This window comes from Lingula anatina, chromosome 2 (genome assembly GCF_051362555.1).
Source record: "Lingula anatina isolate TDL-2025a chromosome 2, LinAna3.0, whole genome shotgun sequence".
Taxonomy (NCBI): Eukaryota; Metazoa; Brachiopoda; class Lingulata; order Lingulida; family Lingulidae; genus Lingula; species Lingula anatina.
The window spans coordinates 24,322,520-24,343,217 of record NC_141768.1 but is presented as its reverse complement, the minus strand read 5'-3'; the positions used below and the strand labels follow the sequence as shown (position 1 = coordinate 24,343,217).

General features: G+C 35.7%; 3 protein-coding genes across 7 annotated transcripts in view; 1 reads left to right on the top strand and 2 right to left on the bottom strand.

Moving 5' to 3' along the window:
• Positions 1-8,556, top strand: part of LOC106171425 (ras-related protein Rab-26) — a 30,155-nt gene extending 21,599 nt beyond the window's left edge. For 3 of the 5 annotated variants that reach the window (XM_013551770.3, XM_013551775.2, XM_013551772.3), the window contains exons 4-8: positions 713-779; positions 2,787-2,839; positions 3,076-3,198; positions 4,145-4,221; positions 5,079-8,556. In XM_013551770.3, coding sequence (XP_013407224.1) covers positions 713-779; positions 2,787-2,839; positions 3,076-3,198; positions 4,145-4,221; positions 5,079-5,178 — 420 coding nt within the window. In that variant the 3' untranslated portion in view covers positions 5,179-8,556. The remainder of the gene's footprint in view (positions 1-712; positions 780-2,786; positions 2,840-3,075; positions 3,199-4,144; positions 4,222-5,078) is intronic. The other 2 variants (XM_013551771.3, XM_013551773.3) reach the window with 1 other exon arrangement.
• Positions 8,557-10,615: 2,059 nt separating this feature from the next.
• On the bottom strand, positions 10,616-14,539 carry LOC147763488 (uncharacterized). The gene is made up of 7 exons (XM_087003162.1): positions 14,392-14,539; positions 14,033-14,221; positions 13,702-13,845; positions 12,924-13,502; positions 12,555-12,728; positions 11,103-12,049; positions 10,616-10,840 (listed from the first exon to the last, which is right to left on the bottom strand). The coding sequence occupies exons 1-7, from the start codon at positions 14,522-14,524 to the stop codon at positions 10,616-10,618; spliced, it is 2,391 nt and encodes a 796-aa protein (XP_086859288.1). The 5' UTR covers positions 14,525-14,539.
• Positions 14,540-15,226: 687 nt separating this feature from the next.
• On the bottom strand, positions 15,227-19,721 carry LOC106171413 (uncharacterized). Its single transcript, XM_013551752.2, has 7 exons — positions 19,580-19,721; positions 19,001-19,037; positions 18,629-18,741; positions 17,673-17,924; positions 17,020-17,352; positions 16,390-16,581; positions 15,227-15,972 (listed from the first exon to the last, which is right to left on the bottom strand). The coding sequence occupies exons 1-7, from the start codon at positions 19,620-19,622 to the stop codon at positions 15,743-15,745; spliced, it is 1,200 nt and encodes a 399-aa protein (XP_013407206.2). The 5' UTR covers positions 19,623-19,721; the 3' UTR covers positions 15,227-15,742.
• Between the last annotated feature and the right edge of the window lie 977 nt (positions 19,722-20,698).

The following is a 20,698-nucleotide window of genomic DNA, read 5'->3' as shown; positions in this document are numbered from 1 at the left end:
AATGGAACTGCATTGATGCATTGGGGAAACAGATCATAGACATAGCCACCTTAGTCAGTGGTTACTGCAAACGGAAAGCCATCAATTTTCTTGTGAAAGTCTAACCCAAAGCTAACTTCACATTTGATTGAGAATATCAAGTCATTTAGTCGTTTGTAGCGTCTGTGTTGTATTACAAAATTGCAGATATTTTCCTGCTGGTTCAGAAAAAAAAAGTCGGTCACCGGTGACATTGCTATGTACCAAAGAAAACAAATTAATATTTTTTTACTTTGGGAAAATAATCATAGGAAAATTTTGGATTTTCACATCATATTCAGCTTTCATTTCATTTATGCCTCATCTTTAGTTTTAACTTAATGTTGGCTTTTGTAGCGTCGGTGTTGTATTTATGTGGTGAGTGATATTACAGTGGTGGTGGTGTGTGTATTTTTCATAAGCAAGACTTAGAAACTTTAATGGTTATAGTTAGGAGACACCAGCAGTGCAGGTAAGGCAGATACATATAAACCTAATATGATGTGCATGCATGTGTATATGAACAATTTGGTTCTTGTGGTATATGCTGGTATGATGTGCAGATGTGATATATGTAGTACTATGACATCACAATTGTGATATGACATCACACTTGTGTTATGTAGTGTTATGACATCACTGGTGTGTTATATATAGTGGTATGACATCACAGCTCTCTGTTGTCGTATTACAGATATGGGACACAGCGGGGCAGGAGAGGTTCAGGAGCATTACACATGCATATTACCGAGATGCACATGGTACAAATGCAGCTAATGATTTATGAATATATAGTTATAATGTATGTTATAATGGCAGATGATGAAAGACTATGTCACATTGTACTACTTGAATGGTCTGGTCCATCACAGCTTGCTTTGGCTGGCATCTTGTTATAATGCTGCTCAGGTTTCACATTTGTTACTTCCCTAGCCAGTGTTTGCTTAGTTGTGATGAAAACTATGGAAAAAGATATAAACATGGAGGCAGTTTACAATATTTATAATGAAATATTGAAATGCTACATAAGATGTTTAACGTACTATTATGTGTGCTCAGTTAAGCATGGTTTATGCTTATACATAGAGATAGTAAAATTGCAAGTAAAAGAAAATGCCAATATAAATAAATAAATGAATAGATAAATATATAAATAACCTAAGTACAAGTCAAATCATAGGGCTGTAGGGATAAAGAATAAGATAATGCACATATATACAAATACATGTTGGGCCATGTAGGAAAATTCTGTCAAATTACATACATTTGTTGAGAATAATCATCTGAAGAAAGTACAGGCTGGTGTCAAATGTGATTTTAAAGTTCAGATTATGTTTAAAACTGTTTTCTCTGGTAACTGTCAACCATTGCTTAAAGTTCAGCTTCTACAGGCAGGAAGTGCTATAATCATGCAATCCTTATTTCAGTGGAATTTTTATGCTATTTGTTTAAAATATTTTGCTTAATATTAAACTTGTCAAAATCATAGGACATTTTATTTTTATGTGTAATAAAAAGAATGTTTAGTTTTTCTGCAGTAGAAAAGTAAATCACATGCATATACACACATTTGCATACACAATTTGAAGTTGCTACTAGTTAGGGGGAGGGGGTGCATGTTGTATTTGCTTTTTTTTATATTTCTACATTGTGTACTGCGTCAAATTGTGGCATGGTATGTGTATTTGTTTGCCACACAGTTGAAAGTGTCTTCATGCAATATCACTGCAAACTATAAATTTGATGACAAACTATAGATACTTTGTTTTACAAATTCAAATCTTTAAAAAATGTATTTGTCTTTGTTGATATTTGCTTTGAATACCAGGATGTAGAATTTTTGTTAGTTGTCCATTTCTTAAATTTTAATTTAAAGTTTGCTATTATACACATGGGATTTATGAGAAATCCCCCCTCCCCCTGTACCCTTACCCCCCCTCCCTTAATATATCAGAAACTGCTATTGGTCAGTGTTCTAGCTTACTCTAATGAGTATTTAAATTAGCGGTCTGTTTCGCAAAATACCAAAGTTGAAATCCGGTCTTAACAAAGTCTGCTACGTATAATAGTCAATTGGATTCTACAAAGAATCTGAAAGGCAGTTCATATCATTTTAAATTATGATTAAGTACCAAAAGCAAATTGTGATTTTCTTGTCTATAATTTTTACCCTTGGTAGTGACAGTAGCTATGGAAGGTATATTGGCTACATCTATAGTGAAAACCATCTTTTGTAAAACTCTGTTAGATCAATAGCCTGATTTTAACTGTTAAAGCCAAAACTAAGCACCAAAATGAAAGACTGAGAAAAAGTTCCAAGCAGGATGAAGTATTCTAATAAAGGAATATTAGTACCTGATGTAGTGGTATATGTGTGGTGCATGTGGAATATGTGTATAGAACAGAGCGCATATGAATTTTTGCAAACATAGTATTCTTAAAATTTCTCTTTCCATGCAGTTTTACATATGTTGATTTAGAACGAAAACAGAATGTGAATGCAAATAATAGAAGTGATGTTTCATTAAGGGAAGCTTGAAGCTTAAAGATTTCAAGGCAATTTCATTAAAATGTACAAGGGGTGTTATGAAAATTTGACTGTAATAATGAAGGTTATAGAATTGTAACAGTGATAGATAGATTAATATTTAATTTTACTGATGGAATTTTATGATTGATAGAATAATTAATTTTAAGATATTATTATATCTGTTTGATTTGCATTGTGCATGATTATGGTTGATAATGTAATTGTTTCACAATTGTAGCATTGCTTTTGCTGTATGACATTACAAGCAAATCAAGCTTTGACAACATCAGAGTAAGTAAAACAAGCTATTATATTGCCTATACTGATGTAGTGTCAACTTAATAAAATCAAATAACAAGAATTATATTAAGAAATTTTACATCATATTAATTGAATTAGAAAAAAAATTAAATCCCAGTTGTTTCTTATATTAAAATAAAAAGAGATGAACTGTAAAAATTATTATCACCCTAGTAATGATTATTGGTTTTACTTCTGTGTGTATGTTATATTATGTTACTTTATAGGCCTGGTTATCAGAAATTAGGGAATATGCACAAGATGACGTTGTGATAATGTTGCTAGGCAACAAAGCTGATTCGACCCAAGAGAGGCGGGTCAGAAGGGAAGATGGAGAAAAGTTGGCAAAGGTAACTGTGGTGAAAATATAACATTTGTAAAAAAATATGTTAATGTTGGCGCAAGCCAGTTTCTTCCAAAGCTGTAATTAATTCTTAGCGCTGCCAGTAATTATGCCGTGGGGTATTCAGGGCACAGACCGTGATCACAAGATTTTTAGATTTTTAGAAAATAGATTTTTCATGTGAACGGAGCCTTAGTATAGTAAACATTTACACAGAATATACTACAGATCACATACCAGGGGTGATAACAGTGCATTCTATGCTAAATTGGGGATTTGGGAAAGGAAACGTATGATTTCCCATTGTATGTTTGACAAATAATGCACTGCTGCCCCCTACCCCAATATACATGATAGCATACCTTGCTTTTGCTCAGCATGGTATCGTGTAGATTGGGCTCGTGGGCATTATTTAATACATACAGTAAGAGGGCATTGTTTTTATCATCATTTCCACGAGTCCGGGGGGGGGGGGGGGGGGGGGGGGGAGGTTTTAACCATGCCATTAACTGTCTTTGTATACTTTTGAAAAATAATAAAAATGATGATCCAAATTGTTGTCAAAAGTCATCACTTTTAGCCTTTCACTTGCTTCTCTCTGGAGGGGCTGGAAAAAGTCTTTTTTTTGTAAACTTGAGAAAATGATGATAAAAATTGATGACCCCAAACTGTGTTTCACATTATCACTTTCTTGAATTAAGTTGAGCAATAGTTTCTCATTTACAGTCATTTTCTGTGCATTTTGATCACTTCAGGTGCTAAGAAGTGGGGGGGGGGGTACCATCAGAGTATTGAATGATATCACTGGTGCTAGTGTACATCTCTGCCCATTCATATTACAGCAGAGAAGACACCACTGTTGAATAACATGCTCTGCTGTGGGGAGAGATCTATATATTACATTTGCTTAGTTTTCACTCAGTATTTAGAGATGTGTTGAATGCACTTTCCAGGACCATGGTGTGGCCTTCATGGAGACGAGTGCAAAAACGGGAATGAATGTGGAGTTGGCATTTATGGCTATTGCGAGGTAGGCAGTATAATGGATTAAAACCTGGGGTGGGTTTCCCTAAAGAACTTGAAACCCAAAGTTGGTCTTAATTCTAATATAAAGATTTTTCAGTCTACTTTGACCCAAGTTAGACCACTTAGTAACCCACTATAATAGTGTATTTTGTTTGTTTTGCTAAAGGAAAAAATGTGGCCAGTGTTCAAGACCCACAGTCACCTAATGTTTAATGGAAGACCATGTACAAAATTAATCTCAATTGACACAAAGCAAAATTCAGTTTGAAAGTGAGGTGCAACCTTGCATAATTTTTTGAGTTCTTTTGTGGAACCAGGGCCAGGCCTTGAACACCCATATTTTCAGAGATAAGAAGGAAACTGACCTCTACCAAGTTTGAACTAAAAGCCTGGACCTGTCTTAGATCTCAGGCCCTTTTCACATCAAGTGGAACCTTAAACTGGGCTGGTTTACTTTGAAAGATTGACTACTATAGACCTTGCTAAACAGTAGGAACTTGTGACATGGAATGAAGCCTCCTGGCTCCCTGTAGAGTTATTCAGTGGTGTGACCTGTCAAAGTGGACCGGTCCAGTTAAATGTATCACTCAGAATGTGAAAAAGGGGTTTAGGTTCTTTTGTGAAACTAGCCCCAGACCATTGAACAAGATTATTGTGTTAGGTGAGCAGTGCTTCTTGCAATCAGATGTTTTAAAGGGAAAGTTAAGAAAGGGTCTGGACAGACTGAAATACATGTATTTTTCTAGTCACTAGGGCAACTTAAAAATTTTTTTTTGGTAAAGAAGCAGATGTGATATTTTATTTTTCCTCGCCAATTTCTATTGGCCTGATGTTCATGTTCGTTCTAAATCAACATTCCAGAGACTTGAAAAACAAGCAGACAAGAAACCCAAATGATCCCAAGTTTTGTCTGGAAGAATATGTTGATCAAGAAAAACAGAAGTCTGGATGCTGCGGGTGATGATCTTGAGAGTTGTGAAACAGGGAGACAATCAAGGCAACTGACAATGTATAATATATTTATACACAGAATGATATATATTTATGTATATATAACAGCTATACAACAGAGAGTTTCTCCCTGACTTATTAAGATATGGCCACAAGTAGAACTGTAACAGAGAACGACTTAGTTAAAAATTGGCATTTAGGAAGAAAATATGTTGAACGCAGAAAAATTATTTCATCCAACTCTGGGTGAAAGCAGAAAATGTGCGTTAGAGGTATCAGTTAAGCATTTTAAGGCAGTTAATTGAAATCTTCCATTCTCTCTCCAGGTTGTATGGGGATAACATACCTGTTGAGCAAATAGCTTATATAACTTTTTTATTGCTACCAATATTTAATTGTTGTTAATATTTGTCATTAGAATGATAAAAGAAATGGATATAAAAACTGAAGGTGCTGGGAGCCACAAAGCTTCATTATTTGAATCAGAGACATTTATGAAAAATTTCATTTTAGGGACACCAAAGACTTTTGAAAGGGGATTTCTTTTGTCTGGTTTGATCATTATAAAACTTAAACTCAATAAATCTAGAACCCAAAACAGGCTAAAAATATTCTTTTTCAAAAGATGGAAGGCAGCCTTGTTGAGGCTAACAAATCTTGGTACAGGTCACTCTAATTTTATTTAAATCAGGAGAAATTTAAATCTATATTTTCCGTTTTGAACTGCATCACTCAATAAATAAAGGTAAGATCTAAAGTTTTAAATGAAGCTCGTGTTTGCCCCCCTCCCCCTTTCAGAAGTCTTATACATGCCTTCATTAACATTATTTCTGAAAAATGATTTAAAAAGTAGCAAAACTTTTGATGGGAATTTGTTATTGAAAATGTGTTGAGAGAATAACATTTAATTTGATATATAATGTTCTTGTATAATGCATTGCACTATTATCCAGTCATTATCATGTATACCGAAGTTTAATATTTAAGTTGAACTATGTCCAAAACCATGCCATTCCTTCTTGAGCTTATATCTCAGCCAGATTAATTAATAGGTAGAAAGTATGTAATGGCAAGCTCTCTAAGGTATCAGAACGGTTCCCAAACACTTCAATTACAAAAAATAGTGTTTTCTTGACAAAGGTATGGGATAAGAAATGTGTTATCAGCAAATTGCCTTTATAGTCCAGTTAAGTTTTTGGCGTGCCCCAAGTTTCACAGATAACTGGAAACTTACATCCACTGGTCCACCAGCTGAGGCATGCTTATAGTGGTCATTGATTTTTAGTAATTTCTGAACTTCTGGGTGTATAAACTGGCTGGCAGCTAGAAATTTCTCCAAGTGGCAAGGGTTACCCCCCCCCCTTGTTGGTTGTGAAGACTAAAGATCTGAGCTTTGAGACCAAAGGTGCATTTATTAGTATCCATTTTTTTGTGACAGTAACATGGTTAGGGTTGTTAGGGGGTTATTGTGTAGATAGAATACCAGTCAGTGATCTGTGTGTGTGTGTGCGTGCGCATGTGTGTGTGTGTGTGAAATGCATGTCAGGGAGTGTGAAGCATGAGTGGATATGATGAAAAACTTACTGACAAAACAGTTTACTACAAAGCATTCATGCATGGAACGTGTATGCATAAAATACACCACATCTGAAACCTAAGTTCTCAACATCTTTCGTAATATGAATGTCTTTTTTTTTACCAGTGTGTGACAGTTATTGCGCAGGTTATGTGTATGAATCGACCCAATGTCTCACATTATATAGGTGCATGTTGTATCCATGTATATTTCATAATGCATTTAATAAGTGCTCACTTGTTTCCAGTTTTAGCAAATAAGTTTCAAAACTTTTTAATTGAATATATATATATAATTACTATTGTTATGTTATTTATTGATTTATAAGAAATCAGAAATATAGATGAATTTTGTGTAGGTATAATTATATGTTCTTGGGGTTAATATGATATATTGTCAGTTCAAAGATTAGTACGTGAGCATTTAGAAGGTTTCCAAGAAAGAAATGTTTCAGTTTTAACTTCATAAAGTGCAGGCTTGATTGCAATCTCCACAATGAAATCCTTATTTTATTCTTATTAAGATAAGCAGTAGGTGGGACTATAGATGGATAGCAATAGAACATTTACTTCCTGAAATTAGGAAAACAGTTCCTCTTACAAGTAGTTTGGGTTCCAATCATACTAAGTGTGGCTCCAGCAAACATAGTGAAAACACACCTTAGGTTGAGTACATATTGTTAGGATTTTTATATCATAAAGCAATGATTTGGTGCTATGTGACTTGTTGTGTGAATCTATGAGGTGTTATCCATGATGAAATGTATAGCTGCTTTGAGTATTATCCCTTCCAAAATTTTGAGTTTATAGGTGATCACAACATTATGTAATGAAACTTGCCAAAATTAGACAGTATCATAATAATGTGAGATACAAAAGGTGGTACAGGTTTTAGCCACTAACTCCTGAGAACTTTTGACATGGTGTGCTTGAGCATACAATGGGTGTTAGACCTTTATAAAGCAAATATTAATTTTCCTGGAAATTTTAACACTTTTTCTAATCATTGAGGTGTACTACATCCAAAATCATCCCTAGAACCACGATCCTTAACCTGTGCTTGAGTCTGACTTTCATGGAGGAAGAGACTGGTGAATATAAATGATAATGGGAAATATTAAGAACGGAAAAACAGATTTATGGATTGTTGATTTGGAGAGCATGACAAAGGGAAAATTTCTGAATTTTTCAGAAAAATTAATTTTCCATTTAAGCATACCCTTGAATTTACTTTGGTTCTTGGAAAATGATAGAAAGCTTTGAATAAATTTGATTGTTTAAAAGGTCATTTTAAGTTTGACATTCACTTTTTCGTTTACAAATCCTCCTTCAACTTGACAACAATTCTGTTGTAAAACACAATTTAAAAAGAGCTTTTTAGTGTTGCATCAGCAAAAATTTTATGTTAAATTTGGGATAACATTTTTTTAATAGAAATGCAGCAAAAATTGCATTGAACATTAATTTAGTATAATTATTTGTTAGCAGGGGATATGAAATTCATATGATATCTGTCATTAGTTTATTTTCAAACACAGCATTTTGAATTAATTCCATAAGGTGTAATGGATCATCTAAATTGTTCATATGGTACTTTGCAGTATAGGATATCTGTTATAAACTCTTGCAATATATGGGCTGCTTGCATTCCATTCATTTATTAAAACAATTGTACAATTTATTTTTAATACACTTATTATTTTTCACCTGGTTCCATTCACATGACTGTTATAAAAGCTGTGTTCAGCAGGATTCCATTCAGAAATATTCTGAAATAAGTGTTAATTTGAAATAAAACGGTCATATTCGCTGAGTTAGGATTTTATTTATTTTTTTGTTTATTTTACATTTAATTGAAATAAAGAAAAATATATTTTGGCAAGATCGTACTCTAAGGGCCAGTGAAACATACCATCAAAACTGCTAGCCTATTAGCGTAAGTAACGTGATAGAATCCATTAGATGATTTTGCAAGACACTTTTCCTAGAATCCTTTTAAGCATGTAACCTTGCAAATCGATCGAAATCAATTATCCAAAACTTCTGTATCATTTTAAATGTCACACTTAAATGTAGTACCCACGACATTATCCAAGTACACAAGGCGAGACTCCCCGTGAGGCAAATCCTGCAACTTGATTTGTTAGCCATTTACATTACTGCTAACTGATAGAAGAAAGGATATTGTTGCTTATCTCAAGCCAAACATACCCTTTTTATAGGTAGACTTTATTGTCAAGAGCTCTTGACTAATAGATTAAAATTATTCGAGTAGGCACAGACAGAAGATAATGGATTCAACAGCATCAAGTATTACTTACTTATCTTTTTGCTTCAGCAGGAAGATCTGTATAAGTAATACCTAGCAGCAATTAAGTGTGTTGTGGAATTCTATGTTGCAAGGAAATCAGCAAGAAATGAACTGAACTGAAGTGTACCATGCTGCAACTGTGCGAAAAATGGACTGATAGCATTGATAATAGTAGCAGTCGGCAGTCCCAGGCATCCGTTTGCTTCAGTTGGAAAAACATCCCAGAAAAATGTAAAGCAACTGAATGGTTGTGGTGCATGCTGCATCAGAGAATGTAAAATTTATCACTAGCATTAGCAAAACCAGGCTGTAACTGTCATTCATTCGGTTATTTCGGTTATTACATTCAATAGCTCAATTTAATCACAATAAGTACAAATACTATTCCCTCATGATCTCAATGAAGACGAAACCCACCGCTAATGGTGTAAGTTGCGTCAGTCCTTACTAAAAACGCAAATTTGCCTGTAAAGACTTTGATTGTATTAGTTGCGCTAGTAAGTGTCACAACCCAAAACACAATCTGTACAATTCATATTATCATTGTGTAAGGTGCGCCAAAAAAAGCCACACAAAATGCAATTCTGCCTGCAGACAAATGTGATTTTTGTTAATTGCCTCTTTTCGTTAAGGGTCGACGTAAGTCCCAAGAAGCCGATGATAGTTCCAAGACTTAGGTCTAAGGAGGTCAAAGGTTCATTGCGTGTGATATCATTTTACGTCGTTAGTCAGAAAGCACAATCGTGTCAATAGGGACCAATTATTAACAGGGGCCCGTCTAACATGGGCCTATTGATGACTTGCATAGTTTACATAAACCCATACTGCAATGCGATTTATTGGTGTAATTGGTATGGTTTTGACAATTTAATGTGTCATCATGTTCTGAGATATTCCAAGAAAAGATTCTTAATTGTATTTCCATGCTTGATGTAGTATTGTAGGCCTACTTCTGATTGTGTTCATCCGGCGGATTTAACAAAAGTACCAGCATAAAAACTGTCAGTTTGCGACCAAGGGCAGATTAGAGAGACGGTTTAATACGAAACAAAGCCGAGTGATTTTAATGTCCCTGTATCCCTTTGAATACATATTAAAGACCACTGCATGGTATTATTAATTTCAATGCGCCCCCTACACACACACACGCACAAACACGCACACGCCGGAAACTTTGTAAATGCAAAAGTCATGTCACGCAGAACTAAATTTAAGACAAGTGAATTTTCTTTATTGGTTTCTTTTTCTTTTCAAATGATAATAACATGCCAGTTTTACAATATTTGTTGTTACTATTGTTTTGATACTGAATATTTTTGAATGAATTTCTATTGTGAAGCCAGAAAATGTTAAATTAGGATTTCTTTTGCGTCATCATGGAGCCTGACATACTATGAACATGAACGTTTGTGCAATTCCATAACATAAATGTCATTGTATATTTGAAAATATGTACATATCCCAAAAGACCCTGTCTATGACCATAAATTATCATGTATCAATGCTGGGTTTGAAAAAAACATCTCATGCTTAATAAATAAATAAATAAATAACAGCAGTCTTAGAACAGCTCTGGATGTTCTAGAATATATTTTAACACAATCCAAGCGGCACGGCCGATTTTATAAAATGTGTTCTTCCAGCACTTTGACTCGCACACACGAACCCGAGCGGCCGGGCCCTCCCAGGAACGAATTTGCTCTATTGCATCTGCGATGATTAACTTTCTCCGAGCTTCATCCACGTCTTCATCTGGGGTGCTGCGTGTCAGGAGATCTTTTGTCTCCTGAAAGAAATATTAATTAAAATAAAAAAGTGATTTTTTTTTGGAAATGCCAATATTTTAAGTTTTTAATGTAAACGAAGAAGGACTGATGATAAAGATGGTTATTGGAGGGACAGAAAAGGCGGAGGTTAAAGCTAAATAGAAATCTAGAACATATTGCTGTTGTAGACAACAAAAGCAAACACTTCTTTATTCGAAAGACTATAGTACACTTTTCCTAAACTCCCATAAAAAGGTGAAAAACAAACAAGCAGAAACTTACCTCTGGTTCTGTAACAAGATGATGTCTTTCTTTGTCGTCCTTGTTGTTTTTGTCCATCCCAGGCGTGCGACTACACTCCTGGGTAACCGCAGAAGATCCTGCGTTAGGCAAGTCTTCCTTGCCTCCTTGTGCAACCTCTAAATAGTCCTCTAGGTTCGGCTCATCCTCTGGTTCAGGCAAGTTTTCTCCTTGTTCAGGTGAGCCTTCGCGTTGCTCCTCTTTGGTTTCTTCGGCTACTTCACTCTGCTGTTCCTCTTTCTTAGTTCTGTCATCTGCTTTGGGTGCGTTTTGGCACTGATCTTCTTTAACAACAGTGAAGACTGAAGCAGACGTGATCTCCCAACCCAGCAGATCTGTGGCCTTATTTTTCTGGGTGACAGCTTCAACAGTTGGAAGATCATAATCTCTCTTCTCTCCCTCGTCTACTTCCTCAGTCTGTCTCCCTGTGTATTCTCCGTCTGGTTTGCCACTCTGGTCCTCTTTCTGTACAGCAGCCTCCAGTTCAGGCTCTTGAGCAACTACATCGACGGCGGAAAAAAGAGACAGTCCTCCCCTGTCATCTTTCACTTCTTCATTTCCGCCACTATGTTGTGTCGCAGTAGTCTCCGTCTCGAGCATGACCTGGTCTTCCCTGCCTTTTTCTGAAGAGGGCAGAGTTGGCTGTTCAGCTGCCGGGGCAGCAGGTGCAACATCTTTTGTGTCTTCAAAAGAACTGTCGGCACATATTCCAGAATCGTTGATCAAATCATCTGTTGTTTCGGCACTGTCGGTGTCGGAAACAACCGCAACATCGTCGAAGATATCTTTACAGTCTTCAAAGACTTCATCGTCTTCATCTTCGTGCGACTGGTCTTTTATTTTCCTTAGAATTCTCTCATAGTAATCCTCTTGTGGCAATTGCCGGGAGAAATGCATGCGCATAGCACGCGCCCTTCGCACGTTGTTGTCTACAAAATTAGGAGGAAAAGTTTTTCATTAATAGTATAAAATAATATTTGAATTAACGATATCATGTAAACTTATTCCATTTAACGATTGTAATATACCGGTAGGGCGAAACGAATCAGATGAAAAAAAAATAGCAAATGTTTTAACAAATTACATGGTTTAAACAACAAATGAAAGCGCATTCCAGAACAAAACTGAACAATTTTAGAGTAGATAGATACATGTACTAGGCATATCTAACTTAATTTAACAGACAACCTTGGTGGCAAAAATGCAGGTCACGCAGTGTAATGTCACAACAATCAAAACAACAATATCGAGGTTTTTCTTAGTACACTCTAGATAAAAATAAACAAAAAATACTGCACTTTTCTAACATTTATCCATGGTTTACTTATTTTTACCCTGTTATTTACATGACCAGATTAGCTTCACTAAAGTCAGTACAATGAAATAAAGCAGCGAACGCAATCAATACCTTCATACCAGATCCTAAGAACTTACCATAAGCTATTTTCCTCTTGGCGCAATACACAACCAACCCCTGGGCCAAGAAGCAGAATCCCCAGGCTAAAACCACCAGACCGTCATGTATTGGGTCACCATTGAAGCGGGGGAGGCGCACGTAGATGTCAGTCACTTTTTCTCCTGTCTTCTTCAACACATAATAGACAAGTGCTGGAAAAAAGGAAAATACGTTCTTCCTGTATGGCAAGACGACAACTGTAAAATAGCATGTAAGACTCACCAGACATTGAAAAGATATATTTAAGGTACTATTTTTTATGTACATTGTCAAAATTTTTTCGATTTAATTGCTTTTAAAACAGTTTTAACTAGCATTATATATAGGGTATTTTATTATATACCTACCGTTCGCCGCTTTGATGTTCAAGTTTTGATACAGGTATGTTGTAAGCCTATTTCCAAGGTGCATCCCATCGTGATAAGCCGTTGAAAGTGTATCTGCAACTTTCCAAACGTAGTCGACAGAACCTTGCAAAAAGTCCAGTGTTGGTTGCAGAAAGCATTTGCTGAATGTCTCTTGGATATTTTCTAGAATCTCATTGGCCACTGCCGCCACATCAAACCCTGTCTCGCACATTCTCCTTAAGGCAGGTATCTTGGCGTAACCTTTGCACACTTTATCTCTATACGTTTCTCGCGTGAAGAGGCGTGCGGCGGCTTCAGCAAACCTGTCATAACCCTCAGCCAGGGTGGAGACGATGTGTGACGGATATGCCGACGCCTCGAAAAGCAGCGTGCATGCACTTTTGGCATACCAATTGGAATGGCCTCTACACTTTCGTTCTGCGGGAGACTCGGGGACGAAGTAGCGTCGCACGCGAGTGATCCCATTCTCGATCTGTTCAAGAAAACTTTTCCTGAATAAGCCCAAGGCATTTTCCAGCGAGGTTTTTCCAATTTCAACAAATTCCGCAGTATTTTTGACTAGAAATAAAAATGAAAGTAACATCAATTTTCAGTTTTTTTTTTTTTTTTTGAAATTCATAGCGACATGGAGATGTTTCGCCAATTTTAAAGCTACCTGAACAATTTTGCAAGTGATTTTGTCTCTTTCTTAATCCATACTAGGCTAAAAGATGAAACACATAACCGGTCAAAACACTTTCTATAAGATTCATCATACCTATCGCCGCTGAGAAAACATGAACTTTGAAGAAACCATTATTGATGACATTCTCAATCTGTTCTTGAAAACCTTTCCTGAATAAGCCGAGGGCATTTTCCAGCGAGGCTTTTCCGATTTCAGCAAATTTCGCAGTATTTTTAACTAGAAAGAAAATGATATTAACATTAGTTTTCAATTACTTTAAAATTCATAGCGACACAAATTAGTATAGTCAATTTTAAAGGTATCTGAAAAATTTGAAAGTAATTTTGTCTCTTTCTTAATCTATACTAGGCTAAAAAATGAAACGCATAATCAGTCAAAACACTTTCTATGAGACTAATCTTACCTATCGATGTTGAGAATACATGAACGTTGTTGAAACCGTTACTGATGGCAGTCTCAAAACTTTGTGTGAAAATCCAATAACGACTTTGACTCATGTTTCTAATATCGTTGATGGTTTCGATCACGTGTTGATGAAACATATAGGCTACAGACTTCAAGTAAGTTGCATTCCACCGATGGTGGGGACCGCCTGAAATTATTTCACAGGCATCAAATAAAAAGGCTTACAATGGCATTCTTTTGTTATTTAACATTTTAGCCCTTATTTGCTGTTTTGCCTACCGTCTTTGATGAAAATATCACAGTAAATAAATTTTGTATGTTATTAAGTTTGAATTTCTAAAATTAAAAAGCGCTCACCGTCGCCAGATATCTTTGATCTATCAAATGTGTCTTTGGAAAGGCTCAAAGAAGGTGACGTTTCATTATTTCCTTGTTTCACCACATCTTTTGGAGGCAGTGACAGATTGCAGTTTTCGCTAATTTCTCTCATAGATATCTTTTGCTTTAAGACATCTGTCGGACTGCCGAGTCCAGTGGCACTCAGGGAAACATTGATATGTATGAACACGTTAGTTTGGTCACCGGTGGTTCTGTAACAGAGTGTAAACATTCATGAAGGAACGCACAGACCAACGTGCAAAAACGCAAATATTTGCAAAGAAGTGTTTGCCACCTATTTCTCTGTAAATTTTCTACTAAGAGAATACTGATATTCTGTAAGGCATAAGTAACACATAAGTTATGAATAAGCACTTCTTTTTTTACATTTGCTTATTTGAAAGAAAACAATGCACAAAGGTTGTCTACTTACCTGTCCTTATTTAGATGAAAATGTAATATGAATAAACTAAGCAAACTCAGTACAATACAAAAAAATAATCGTAAGATCGACATCATGTAAATTTATGTCTTCGCATATCCATTTTGACTTTGTAACTACGGAAATACTGTGACGTCACATGAATTATGACGACACAATCCTATCCTTTTCCAAGACGTTACGTTTCTGCGAAGTGACGTTGTATAATTTCAGTCCAAAGGACGCATCATGATATCTTTGGTCTTATTTATATATGATCTAAAAGTATACTTTCTTTTGAAGACCAGTGAACGCTGCGGTTTGGACGTGGCACTCATGTGTAATCAATTCATATGCTTTTAATAGTGGAAAACATTGAACAAGGCTGTAGAACAAAGACCTATTGGTGCTTTATTATGCATGTTCATTTCGTCAAAATTTACAGATATCGAAACCATTCATTATCACAGGAAGAGTAGTAGGCCTATAAGAATAGTATACAAAAAGTACATATAACTATAAATCAGTCAAATTTTTTTTTTACAAAATCCAGTTTGTAAAATCTGCATAACATGATAATTACTATACAATAAAAAATCCATATAAAGATAGACCAATATTAAAACATTCTCAATTTCGGCATCGGTAGGCTAGTAGGCTAGTTCCTTTCTATCTTTCAAAAGTTGTGTTGTTATTATTATTATTATTATTATTATTATTATTATTATTATTATTACTCAAAAAACAGCAAAAATATTCCAATATAATAAAAGGATAGTAGGATAGATTATTAATAACAAGCCATGTGACATTCAAATAAATGATAAAAAAAATACAACGACTAAATCAATTTTGGTCAAAGTAGGCCAAAGTTCTCTTTAATATGAAACAGGGCCCAGCCCAAAAAGCTTATTGGCCATGGCCTGTAGGTGGCGCACTTTGCGTAGATGTGGTCTGAGGCCCAGTCTGCGAATAACCAGGTGTAGTAGTGGACATGCCATTGTAAAGATCACTTGAGCGTCCATCTGCATCTCTTGTCTCTTCACCGTTGTTCTGTCTGTCTATATCGTCTTGTTCTTGCACGGCTTCATAACTTGGAGGCGCCTCGGCGCCGTACAGGAGTTGGTCGCTTGGAACAGCTGCAAGAATGAAGGCGAGAGTTGCATGAGTGACAGTTCTTTTTCCTTTGGTGCATCAAATGTTTAATCAATATTTATGACATTGGAAATATTAGATTGAAATTGTGCAACTTGCTTCGACTTCACCCTTCATCCGCGGGTTTGGGAATAAACATCTTACCTCCCAAAAATATAAAGACTGACGAAATACAAAGATAAATAAATAAATAAACGTACTGAAGAATAAGATAAATAGAAAGACAAATGAATAAATAAAAAATGAAATTTGACCAATATAACTTGAACACCATATATAGGACATATTAACGAAGCAGCAGTAGGCTACTGCTGTATGCGTTCCCTCGCCTAGAACCCACCCAAATCTCCGTGCCAAATCCTGACGCCCCCTGCTAACAGAACGAAAAAATAAAGACCTACTCTGATTGTACGGTGGAAGATCGTACTGCGCGCCTCCTGCTGTCTGAGAAACTGCAGCAACAGGAAGGTGCTCTGGCTTCAGGGTTGCAGGGTAGGTGCCGGGATAGGTCTGGCCTTGGTATCCACCAGGTGCGATTGGCATCTGTTGAGCTGTATTTACGCCAGCAGGACCGGGATAAGGGCCCAAAGATGCTGAAAATAGATTAATAGATCGATCATGAATTTTAGACATATTGATTTAAAAGAAATAAAGTTTAAGGGGGGACTGCAACAGGAATAAAAAAACTAAGACCTTTAATTTAAGATAAAATCTCCAACCTGCAGCCCTCCCTTAAAATAATTATTTGAATAGTTAAAGTAAAGAAATGCAAATAATTTCAATATCTTTTTTCAGCAAAAAACGTTTTTTACGCAATATATTTACAACTCTCCAACAAAATCCATCTTGAATAAATGACAAAACGTCTGTATTCAACATAAATCTTAATAACAAACAGAGGTATTGCTTCGGAATTTCTACACAAATTTTCAAATAATACTATAAAGCTAAATAAACAAAAGAATGATTACAAAAGACATTTAAACGGATATCGGATTCACGTCTGCTGCTTGTATAAAACCAATACTCACCTTTCCCAAGGTAGCGCATTCTCACTAGTCCCATGGGGTGGTTCACACTGACCATAGGGTAGAGAGTGTGTCCCGTCTTTTGATAGGTGAAAGCCAGGCCCCAGTACACGCCGCCATCAGTACCAAAGGCAACGGTGCACGTGTCCGTATTCACGTACATCAGCACCTTGTCTGGGATGGCCGTGTTCAGGGCGGCGGAGGGGTAAGTAGACTGTACCTTCCCCTCGCGGATGGTCCGTCTTCTGACCATGTCCCAACCCCAGGACAGATCAGTGTGACCAACCAAGCTGACCAGTCCTTGGGTGTCCAAGGGCGCATCTTTGGTCGCAACACCTATTATTAAATAAATGGTATGGGTTGCAATGCCTGAATACAGATATAATACCATGTTTGAATTAGGCCCGAAATATTCTACTAGTATAACGGTTTTTGCGCCTGTTTTAATAAGCCTGCACGCCATTTTGGCGTGACAGAGACAGAGACATGATTTTACAGAAAATTTACCTTAGCTGATTCTTCGTAAACATAAACCTTTAAAAAAGTGAATAAAGAAAGACTACATGATTAATTAGGCGTTCTGCTTCTTTTTTACTTCTTTTTTTTTTTTTTTTTTTTTTTTGAAAAAACTTAATGAGAAAAGAGCACATGTTTACCCAAACAGGCATTATAGCCTCGTTGATTGGTCGGCCAAATAAATTCGAAGACGTGTTTGCCCTCGGTCAGAGGTTTCCCTACCAAGACGCCGTGTGTACGCTTGATGGGCTGGTTGTATGTTCTTACAATGGAAGTCCCGTCTGGTTGGATGGTAATGCCGTCCGAACACAGGGAGTAGTCGAATCCAACAGCAGGTCCCATAGAGTCAGGTTGAACCGTGTATGTCCAATGGGGAGCCTGCTCTTTGGATGCTAGAAATAAGGGATGTGTTTTCAATGCCTGTTTTGTACAAAAAAAAAAATTAATAAGTCTAGGCTGTTAAACCTGGATAGCCCATAAAGTTTAGTCGATATCGGTCAACGAACGATTGGCTCACAATGACTGTACATGTACTTGGTGTTCCTAAGTAGGCTGTTGTCACGACTGAAAATGATAACCATCGCCAAGAGAGTCACAATTTGGTTTCAAGGAAATAACTTTTAAAAACTAAAGGCAATCATTTTTTGTGTGTTAAACGCAATGTACCTCTACGTAAGTAGTCGGCTACTAATCTTAACAGTCTTTGTGAAGACCAATTTTCGATTTATGGTGTTCGTTGAGGTCTCTTATTGCTTTGTTTTCATCGGAGAGATAAATGCTAAGGCACCTTTCAACAGACAATTTTGTTGGCGTTAAGTGTGGTTAAGCCACTATTACAGAAATTAAGTAAGAAATTAAGTTTTGCCTACCTATCACCCCTTCAAAGTTGATACATCAGTCTAAACTAACTTTAAATTTTACAGCCTTCTCATTTCTTACGTATTTATATTTTTATTCATTTTTATTTATTTTGAGTGCTACTTCTTCATCATATATGTATCTAAAAACAAAAACTCGTCACAAGCAAAATGGACAATAGAACATTTTGAAGTGAACAAGGTTTTAACACAATCGTGCAGATCTACGTTTTACTTACCCACTTTTCTCTTCCCTCTGTTCTTGCAGACACAATAGGCGATGATAGTAGTGATCACGCCAACAACTACAAGTACTGAACAATAGATGACCCACGAACAACAGTTGAGGAATCTACAGAACACAAATCCTTAATTACTTTTTCTATACCAGTACAGCTAGCGGTAATAATGAAGTCATAAGATAAGAGCTAGTTATCAATCTTTGCACTTTATCGGTAATAACTGTATTATTTTCTCTTTGATACCAAATCATTTGGAAATGTTTACATCAATAAAACAAATATATTAAAAGACGCAATTCATATTATTCATTTTATCTATAATTTATTTAAAGAGCATTAAGAAATGAATATGTTGGTTCGATAACTTACATGTGAGCATAAATCCACTCATTTTGTGCATTCACCACTGAAAAATAAACATATTTTATAACTGGCAAAGAAGTTCGAGTCACAATCAGATGACGGGCGTTTTCTATAGTGATGCTTGCTGCACGACCTCCTTGCTTACTACGCTGTGCAAATATTGCGCAAGCAATGGCTTATATGAGAAGTCGATATTGTAGGTTCTTCTCCTGCATCATGTTCTGGTTAGATAAGTAATTGGTGTACTTTCTACTTTGTCTCATATTTATTATTATCAATTCTAAAGAAATTCTGTTTACTAGAATTACCTGTCATTGTCATGAGTTAAAAAAATCAGTTACCTCGAAATTATCAGTTCTTAAACTGTTTTCACAAGAATCGGTTATATGATACAAGAAAAGTGCAGAATGTTGGAAGTAAAGAATTATACATAAAACTAGCTCCCATCCCCAAGCTAATGATATTTAGTAAAAAAAAATACATAATACTAAAATGTAGCAGAGAGCCTGTGGCGTGAGGATTGCTTCAACAAATCATGTTATGAAGATATGCCCAGAGCACGTACTACTTGAAAAACGAGCTTACCTGATAAAGTGGCAATGAAAACTCCAACTGACAAGAGACACATTTTATTATCTGAACGAAAATATCCGTTGAAATCAGTCAGACAGAGCGCCACCCTCTAGTCAGCCATGTTGTTGATGAAGCGATCCGAACGCAGCTAATGGCTCATATTCGTGTTGAAGTTCAATGAAGCGTATTGACAAATTTACTTAAATTAAGTACAAATCCACACAGTGACCAGGCGACCGTATAAATATTGGAACTGTATGGCATCTTGTGTATATTGTAGCACTGATGTTTAGTGAACGCTAATTATTATGATTATTATTATTATTATTATTATTATGCTGATGTCTCATTTAAGCAAGTCATGGTCTTCTCCTATAACACCTCTCTTCTTACAGTCATAGCGGTAGAACCCTAAGAAACAGTGATGTCATTTGATGGACAGACACACCACATGTATTTCTTCCCGATTTATAATTCTTTCCTACTTCTTGTCCAATCAAGACTGTCATGAAACATTCATATTTTTATTTTTACGGAATATTAATATCTATTAACTTTAATATTTTTAACTTGCTTTCAAATCAATACATCCCATATTTAATTCTAAAAAAGGAAAAAAAGGATATCAATTCTATACATGTGCCTGCATGAAGGCTGGTATCGTTTCATTGCATGAAAAAATCATCGGACTACACACTTTTCACCGTCCAAGAAGATAAACAGTACTTGTTTTATTATATGAAGTTATGTAAAAATTAAAGTCAGTTGCTCCAGGAGTTCTAAACATGTGCCAAAGGTAAATATAAAAATCAATAATCAGAAATAGTATTTGAATTATATTCCTATAATCTTTCGTTTTTTTTTTTTTTGACCAGTTTCGGATTTCACGTATCCCGAAATGTAAATGTGCAGTAAATAATGTTTGACAATTTGTCATTGTTTATGCAAAACCAGCTTTTAATTAAATTAACATTCAAAACACAAAAATTTATTTATTAATAGGGACAATAATAAAGTATATATATATATTTATACCCTTTTGTATTTTAATTAATTTATTTTAGTAGTATTATTTGTTGAAGAGCAAAAGAATATATATTTTTATGGGAAGTGAGATTTTTTGACACAGTA

Excerpts from the sequence above, each read along its gene's own strand:
- LOC147763488 (XM_087003162.1), bottom strand. The coding sequence starts at position 14,524 with ATGAGAGAAATTAGCGAAAACTGCAATCTGTCACTGCCTCCAAAAGAT. Across the intron at positions 12,729-12,923 it reads GAACATCAAAGCGGCGAACG|CACTTGTCTATTATGTGTTG; the intron begins GTAGGTATATAA and ends CCTTTTTTCCAG. Across the intron at positions 12,050-12,554 it reads CAAGAGGAAAATAGCTTATG|ACAACAACGTGCGAAGGGCG; the intron begins GTAAGTTCTTAG and ends CTAATTTTGTAG.
- LOC106171413 (XM_013551752.2), bottom strand. The coding sequence starts at position 19,622 with ATGTGTCTCTTGTCAGTTGGAGTTTTCATTGCCACTTTATCAG. Across the intron at positions 16,582-17,019 it reads AATGCGCTACCTTGGGAAAG|CATCTTTGGGCCCTTATCCC; the intron begins GTGAGTATTGGT and ends ATCTATTTTCAG. Across the intron at positions 15,973-16,389 it reads TCTTCCACCGTACAATCAGA|CTGTTCCAAGCGACCAACTC; the intron begins GTAGGTCTTTAT and ends TCATTCTTGCAG.